Source organism: Zeus faber, assembly GCF_960531495.2.
Source record: "Zeus faber genome assembly, chromosome: 2".
NCBI classification, from domain to species: Eukaryota; Metazoa; Chordata; class Actinopteri; order Zeiformes; family Zeidae; genus Zeus; species Zeus faber.
The window spans coordinates 45084757-45093340 of NC_137189.1; the positions used below are offsets into that span (position 1 = coordinate 45084757).

The following is an 8584-nucleotide window of genomic DNA, read 5'->3' on the forward strand; positions in this document are numbered from 1 at the left end:
GGAGTGAAGCGAAGGAGAAGAAGGAGAAGAAGAAGAAGAAGAGGCGGCAAAGCACAACCAGATTAATGCAGGGGTGCAGCAGGCCGGGCAGCGGCCACGCAGACGCCACGCCGGACCCGACCGTGCCCTAGCAGCCTGTGTAGCTTTTGCAGCGCCCGGTCGCCGGCAGTGTGACCCTACCATACTTTACCGTAGCTGTGCTTATAAATGGTCGCCATGGGGTACAAAAGAGGCAATTTTGTTTATTTTTGGGTGGGATAAAAAATCAGCATTCTGAAGGGGTTGCATCAAGCAGACTTAAACCCACATTATAAACATAACAAAAACTCAAACGACAAAGCCACAGAGGAAAACCCTGTAAACATATATAGGTTTAATAAACTGAAGCATTTTTAAGTCGGGTCCCAGGACTTAACATTTAACAAAATATAGGGTTTTTTTTGTTTGTTTGTATTTTTAAATTATGACATTAGGATGATAATTCATATTACGAAACATTATTAGATACATGTGAGGTTAAAGGGAAACTTAATACAGAAGGATCATCATGCTGAGTTCAAATTTTCCTGGGAAATCGGTCATTCCGAAACCGAATCAGTAGTTCCCACTCCCCGACCCACGCGTGTTTATGAAAAACACACACAAAAGGAACGTAGTAACGGTTTACGCTGCCAACGAAACTCCGGACTTGGAGTAAAATGTCCCCTTTTGCCATCCTCTCGGCACGGGGTTGGGATGTTCCGTGTTCACAAAAATCCAGTGGAACTGCAGCATAACGTCACAGGTGAAGCGCGAAGGCACGTTCTCTTAGACACTTCTCGGCTTCCGTAGATCCACAACAACACGGCGGGCAGCGGCTGTTGGAGGAGCGGCTCTGTCAACACGGAGAGACCGGGCATGTAACGTCAACTCGTCCCGTGGGAAAGAAGAAAAAAACACCTCAAGGTCCGGTAAGTCCAACCGTTAACCGGCTATAGTGTGGCGATAACGGGGAAAAGTACACCTGCCCCCGCCTGGGCGATGACTTAGCCAGTTAGCTAGCTCGTTTGGCCGGCAAACGTCTGTCTTCGATCGCTCACTTACAATGAACGTGTTTTCCGGTCTCCCGGGCTTGACGTCCAGCCTGGCGCGACGCATGTCACAGCAGGGTAAACACGGCCGCGATAAAGCAAGCCTGCCTCGACAAAGCGCGCCCGTCACCCAACACGGCAGGACGCACGGCTTCACTCGAATTCACTGGCGTTTCTCCGTTACATTCACCAGGAGCCTCCCCGAAAGCGCCATCAGGGTTGGCACTGGTGATGGATCAATCCTACTGATGGACCCGCACAGAAACAGGTGTGTGTGCCCCCCACCCCCAAATGGTTGGTTTGTTTGAACCCCCATGTTGCTGATGTGATGTGATCTTCATGTGACTTATCCCCCCCTGTTCGCTTCTGCTTTCGATCACAGAACATATTTTGTTCCCATGTGTTGCTCCAGGGTGGTACTAATATCCGGTGGTTGCGTGAAGCTTCATGAATCCCTGGCTAGTTTGTTTGTCTGCTCCACCAGCTACATCGACGCTATAGCCACAGGCGGTTGTTTTATATTTTGTAATGGTACTTCTCACACTAATATTCGTAGTTGTTTTTGTTATACATTACATTGAATCATTTGCTAAATATTTATACGTATATTTTCCATGTGTGTGACCATACTGTATAAATGTACCCACTGCATGTCTGTCTGTCTACATTACATTAAAGTGTCATTTAGGAGACGTGTTTGTCCAAAGCGACTGACAATAAGTACATTTTGTATGTTAACTAGCTATACTGTATATCACAGTCACGGCCAGCTAAACGTGAAGAAGAATTAAAAGAGCTTACTCTTTTAATTATTTTTTATTTTATTTTAGTGAAGGTGATAGAGACCCCTATGAAATAGAAACATCAGGGCGAGTGTCAGTGCAAGGCCCAGACAAGCCCTTTACAATCTAAAACAGTATCACCCAAACCAGTTTGGCTCAAGGCCAAACACATTTCGATTGAACACACATCTAACTAAAAAGCAGAGATAATGTAACAAGCAAAACCCACCCAGACTGCTAGGTTCCAAAAAGTGCTCCACCGAGCTAAGCCTGAGATGCCACACGAAAGTTAACACTGCAGATAAAATGTATGTATACTGTTTTTGAACTTGTTTGTGGTCTTCTGTTGCTCCTTGACTTGTGGGTACATTCCAGTCCTGGTGAGGACAGCTCTGGGGAACGAGGCCTGATCCACTCCTGGAGGGGCTACTTCTACAGCATCACCCCAGAGAGGCTTCTCCTCTCCCGGTCTGTCATCCAGGTAGCCTTGGGTACGAGACATGGCATTCTGCTGGTGGAAGGTAAGGGTTAATATTTAACTTTATACTTTTATTATTATTATTATTATTATTATTATTATTATTATTATTAGGGTTGCTTTTGTCATTGAAAAGATGACGTAAGAAGTCTTTAGATGTCATGGATCTGCGACACTCACATACAAGGTGAATGAAACGTGTATTCGGGGCAGTTCCGACATGCCATCATCCAAGTTTGATCTAGATCGGTCCATTATAGTTGAATAATTTAGTAAAAAAGGATATTTTTGCAGATCAGTAGTAATGTCATGTACATGTACATGTCAAATGATAGCTTTGCGGGACCTCACCAAAATGGCAGCACGTGCAGATGTAAGTGACGTCAGAACTTTATGGATGTCATGGATCTGACTAACCCACAGACAATCTGAATAAGATTGGTTATCCGGAGCAGTTCCAACGTTGCGTCGTTCGAGTTTCATCCAGATCGGGGGTTCAGTATTGTGGAAGAAGTTTGTGATCAAAAACCGCCACCTCACCAAGATGGCGCCATGCGTAGCTCCCATGCGCAAGTTGACGGAGTACACAGATCGTGACAGATAAAGGTCCGATTGGACTTTTGCTAAAAGGATATAAGATACAAACTCTTAACCGTATGAAGTAACAAAGTGACAGGTATTATTTTATTACTATTAACCTTTATTATGTTTCAAAAAAATGTAAAGTATTACCAGAAGGCAATTGGATTAAACAAAGCGCAACGTATTAAACGTACACATAAATATATATACACTTCTGAGGACAACCGACATGCAGCAGAGTAAGTTCTACAAAATAAAAACCCAATAACAGAGCTGTCAGAATTTATAGACATTCCAGAGATGTCAATGTATGCAATCTTCGTGAATTATAATTACTGTTACAATATCCTTAAGCAATTACATAATACAAGGAACATGTATTTATTGTGTATGTGTTTTGAAATAATATGTATTTTCATTATTTTTGTCTTCCCTTCCAGATGCCTCAAAGATTTGTTACAATTACAACAAAAATGTGTAGCCCGCTACATACAATTTATTTCATTATAATACTCTACAATCTCTACACTCTATACTCTACAATTGAAGTCAGTTAAAACACTGACCTTAGTTTATTTTTTTATAGGTTTATAAAATACATTAATATTGTGAAGGCATTTTTCTGTTGATTTAAAAAGTGCCATAAAATATTTCTGTTCCCCAAAATGGATTAATATTCGTGATAAATAATCGTGCTCACAATATTATTCATCCATTGAAGTTTAACAACGGGCCAACTACCCTGGACCCCATGTATTGGTGCCTGCAGCTACATTTTGGGTTCCAGCCTATAGGGCTTGAACCATATACAGAGCAGATATTAGTAAACCAAACAACTTTGAGCAGAAATATACAGTTGGTCTTGGTTAACTTACATGTGACACATCTTGTTCTAAAATGAATGAGATTAGAGTTACAGTAAGACGCTTTATGACATCATCATATTATTTACTATAAATGTACAGTTTCCGATTGAGAATGTCCGGTTGGACCGTATCCAGTGTGCGGCGTGTACTCACTCAATGTAAACTCGGAAAATCGTGCTGCGTTTCAGAGAACCCAGGAAACTGTAAAAAGGCATTCAATACGACTAAACTGGATAATATTTATTAGTATTATTATTATTATTATTTTATTTTTTATTTTTTAATTATTTTCCATTATAAAGATTAAGGTAAAATAGGCTACACTGACTACTGTGAAAATGTATATATTTGATTTGTATTACTTCAACTGCATAAAGAGGACAATAACTATTGTTTAAGTTGGAAATAACCCCCCCTCCCCAGGAGGACAGGTCTACAGCATTGGGGAGCTGCCGTGGAAGCAGAGCCAAGCATCGGAGCCGTCCACGCCCGTCCTCGAGAGCGCACTCAGTGGCCAGCGAGTGGTCTCCGTGGCAGCGGGAAGCTTCCACAGTGGGGCGGTGACGGAGGATGGGGGCGTCCACATGTGGGGCGAGAACGCCGCGGGGCAGTGCGGCCTGACAGGACTCAGCACAGTCCCCAACCCCACCCCTGTGGCCCTGGTCGACTCTGACACCTCCCCACCGCAGACTGTCCCGGTTCTGGAACTGGACTGTGGGGGGCAGTACACCCTTGCCATCTCTGCCCAGCGGGAGGTGTGGGCCTGGGGCAGTGGGTGCCAGCTGGGCCTGCTTGCCACCACCTTCCCTGTCTGGAAGCCCCAGAAGGTAGAGCACCTGGCAGGCAGGCATGTGCTACAGGTGGCCTGTGGAGCCTCCCACAGTCTGGCCCTCGTACGCTGCCTGGGCCCCCAGGAGACACACCGGCCCCCGGTGGACAAATGTGGACAGTGTAACCAGTTGCTTTATACCATGACTGACAAAGAGGACCATGTCATCATCTCAGACAGCCACTACTGCCCCCTGGGGGTAGAGCTGGCTGAAGGGGAGGGCAGGTTGGAGACACCAGCCTCCATTCAGACCCTCAAAACTTCCCCATCCGAGCCCATCCTCTCCTTCCGTACATCCACAGCCACGCCAGCTCCACCCTCACCTCCAGACCAATCCCAGCCTCAGGCCTCGGAGAGCGCAGGGACGGTCTTGTCTAATGGAGATGGACCTATTTCCGACTCTGAGCTTGGTTCTCAGATAGACTCTGGCCAGGCCCATGGGGGCTTTGTAGGGGCTGCAGCTGGAGCGAAGAACTCCCCATATCCAGATGAACAGGCTGTCAAGGACTACCTTAAGAGACTGTCAGAGCAGACCTCAGCAGAGCAGGTAGCCAAGGCTGCAGCTGGAGGAATTCACACGTTACCGGTGAGTACTGCACAGCAGTCCTGTTTTTTTACTTATATTATTCCTTTGGTAACCTGAGAGGTTTTCTTAGTGTTGCATCAACAAATGCATCAACAATCACATCAATGGACACATTCAATTTGGCAAATAAAATATGTTTGATATTAAAGAGTTTCATTGAAATTACGGGAAATTTGAGGATCGCTTCTGACAACGTCTGTATGCATTCAGATAAGGAGATGGTAGTGAAACACAGATTTGAGAGTATTTGAAGTCAGGCCAGTGAGGACTGAAATATATGGATTTAAGCACCGTCTTTGTTTCCTCTTTTGTAGATAATGATATCAGTAAATCACATGAGGTTCACGCATGGTTTTCAGTAGAGCTGTATTTTAAGCTGGTTCAGTGGTGTTTTAGGTTGAAAAAGGACTTTTTTTGAGCATTTTGTTTAGCATTTTGTAATGCAGATAAAAAAATTATCATTCCCCAGGTGAAGTAATGAAACGCTTTCTCTCCCATTTTGTCGTGTGACCTGAAGAGTGTCTGCCTCTCCCCAGCTCTCGGCGGACGCCCTCCCTGGCTCCTCGTCTCCCTGCCCCCCCCTTCCCAGCTCAGCCCTCAACAGCCTGGTGGCCTCCTGCGCCTCGGCGGTGGGAGAGCGCATGGCCTCCACCTACGAGGCCCTGTCCCTCAAAAAGATGATGAACTTCTACGGGTCCCCGTTTTCCGCCACCACGTCAGGGGCAGGGGGCCCCGGGCCGGGGATCCTGGTCCCGGTTCCCGGCCGGGGGGAAAGCGGCAAGCAGCGGGTTTGCCTGGAGGAGTCCATGCAGGGGAAAAAGAGCTCCAGCACGGGGGACATCCACGAGGAGGAGGCGGAGGGGCTTCGGCGGCGCCTATCCCTGCCGGGGCTTCTCTCTCAGGGTAGATACGTTGTTCAGCTATTATACTCCTCCCGGGCCCTGCGCCGTAAGTACGCATGCGTATGTGTCCGTGTATCTTGGTGGAGACATTGCGTTGGCTTTTCTGCACAATACGGCCTGTTAAAACGTTGGCGCGGCTGCCTGGACTCTGTCTAGGCCTGTGTGCATGTGAAGTGCTGCATGCTGCTTGTGTCAGTCCTAGCCTCGTCAGCCTGGCTGAGTAGTCACCTCTGTCAGAGTGGGATTAAAAGCACCGAGTCACGGAAGAATGCTGCTTGATATATTAGAGGCTTACTCTGTTGAGCTGCCTTGGGGGCAGTGGTCAATAATGGAGAGATTGAAAGAGAGAAGTAAGTAAGCGTTTTGATTCGCTATTTCCACCCTGATGTGTGTGTGTTTCTGCTGAACAAGTCAATATAGACAGACAGACGGAGATGGACAATAGGAAGAGGAAGTGATAGGACAGACAGAAAAAGAGGAGTCAGGCAGAGACTCAAGAGAGCTAGAGAGAGAGAGATTAATTGGTAGAAACTGAGACAACAAGAGGTTTTTAACATTGAGACAAGCAAAAGGCAAAGTCTTATTATACTACTTCTAATGCCTCGGATGTCGTCATCGTCTTTTAGCGGGCCTACAGCTCAAATAAAGGACGCAGTATAGTTTAGTTGTATATACCAGGGGTTCTCAAACCTTTTTTCAACCATGGACGATGAACACCTTAAATAAACAGAGGACCCCCTCAGGCGACATACTTGGAGGCCTATTTCTCACACTTCTACGTAGGTTTTGTCGGAAAAACAAACAAAAATCCAAGGAAATGTTTTGAGAAATATTTGTATTGCACCATTTCAGAAAACAAAACAAAGACAACGTATTCAGTTAACATTTATTAAGTGAACAAGTAACATTGGAGCAATGCAAAATATAAAACACAAATCCAGATCTAAGAGGAGATAATTATATTTGCATGTATTGCATTAGTAGATGGGTACTTCGATATTGACAAATTCAAATATCGCACCATTGTTTGACAACGAAAGGTGACTATTGGTGCTTTCGTAAAGTGAAAGTAATGCACTTTCACTTGTGATGTGGATAAAGCCTGAAGAGGCGTCAAGTGAAGTTGCGAAAATTGTATAACTTCACTCATGCAGCCTGAAAGACGACATTTAACGATATCAAAATATCATAACCACGCTATCTAGTCTCATGTCACAATAGGGATATTTTACCATATATAGATGTGTTGCCCAGCCCCATGTTAACGCTTTGTGTTAATGGGACACAACAGGAAACAAACACCACCCCTCCTTTGACTTCAGAACAGTTAAAAGGGCTTTTTTTATGCCAAAATACAAGAAATTACAAAATGAGAAATTATGTTAGAAGCACAGCATGGCAGAAGGCAGATGCTCATTTCCTTTTTGGTGGAGTACTATTTGATTATTTTGAATAAACTTTTTATATTGACCTTGGCTTTTTGCTAAGTATGAATTTTGACGTACTGATTTCTTCCCTTCGGTGTTCTCGCATTACTGAAATATCACCACTAGCATGTTTAGGTCAAGCCTGGGCACAAACCAAAGCCTCATTATATAATGGCTGGAACAAGAACTCATACATGTATTTTAGGCTTATTTTGTGCGAATAATCTTGGACCTCAAGATTGCAAGTACTGCACAGTACAGAGCAGTGCACGCCAATTTGAAGCTAGGTACCGTTGTAAATAGGTGTGGATACATAATAGAAAATACCAAATTCACTGCTCACTGACCTGTGCTAGAAAATCACACCACATTTATAGTAGGCATGTCAATTTTGAAGAGGTTATAGTGTGTGGTTAGAAAAAAAAGTTTGAGAGTTTTGAGCCATGGGTACACGCACCAAAACTTGGAAAAGGTGAGCTATACCGTTTTTACACCATAATAAGCGGGTATACCCTGTTTTTTTAAAGGCGGGTAAACCCGCTAAAAATAAGCGAAGTAAGTGCCTTTCCCATTGCCAGTGAACAAGTATGACTTTCTTTTTATTCTGCTTTGTCATGTTTGATGATTGCCATACCCGCAACCGTGCACCGGCAGCGCCCGATGATGGTCGAGGCGGTGCCGGAATGACTCAGAGCCCGGCAGGGAGCGTGGGCGCTCTCCGCCGCAGTCCCCACCGAGAGGTCCCCACGCTCAAAACATTTCATGGTCCTGCATGTATGGGGGAAAAAGTCAATAACTTCCGTCAATTTTGATTTTGGATAAGAAATCGGATATGAATTGATGGAAGGATACACGGGTATTCCTGTCTATATACGCGTCGAGGGCCAGATCTTCGAGGCGTGTGAAAATAAGCGTGTCTTGTTTCCATCCCAGCTGATCGGAGCCGGCGCTGGAGCCAAAGTCGATAATTGCAGAGTCATTTGTCTCAGAAATGAAACCCAGGTGTAACCTTTCCCACTATTGACAAATGTCAGATGCTAGTTCATGTTGCCAGGTTTTTGG

General features: G+C 44.9%; 1 protein-coding gene across 1 annotated transcript in view; it reads left to right on the forward strand.

Moving 5' to 3' along the window:
* Positions 1–896: 896 nt before the first annotated feature.
* Positions 897–8584, forward strand: part of als2b (alsin Rho guanine nucleotide exchange factor ALS2 b) — a 37335-nt gene continuing 29647 nt past the window's right edge. The window contains exons 1-5 of the mRNA XM_080024155.1: positions 897–950; positions 1264–1338; positions 2228–2373; positions 4202–5193; positions 5730–6096. Coding sequence (XP_079880281.1) covers positions 1319–1338; positions 2228–2373; positions 4202–5193; positions 5730–6096 — 1525 coding nt within the window. The 5' untranslated portion in view covers positions 897–950; positions 1264–1318. The remainder of the gene's footprint in view (positions 951–1263; positions 1339–2227; positions 2374–4201; positions 5194–5729; positions 6097–8584) is intronic.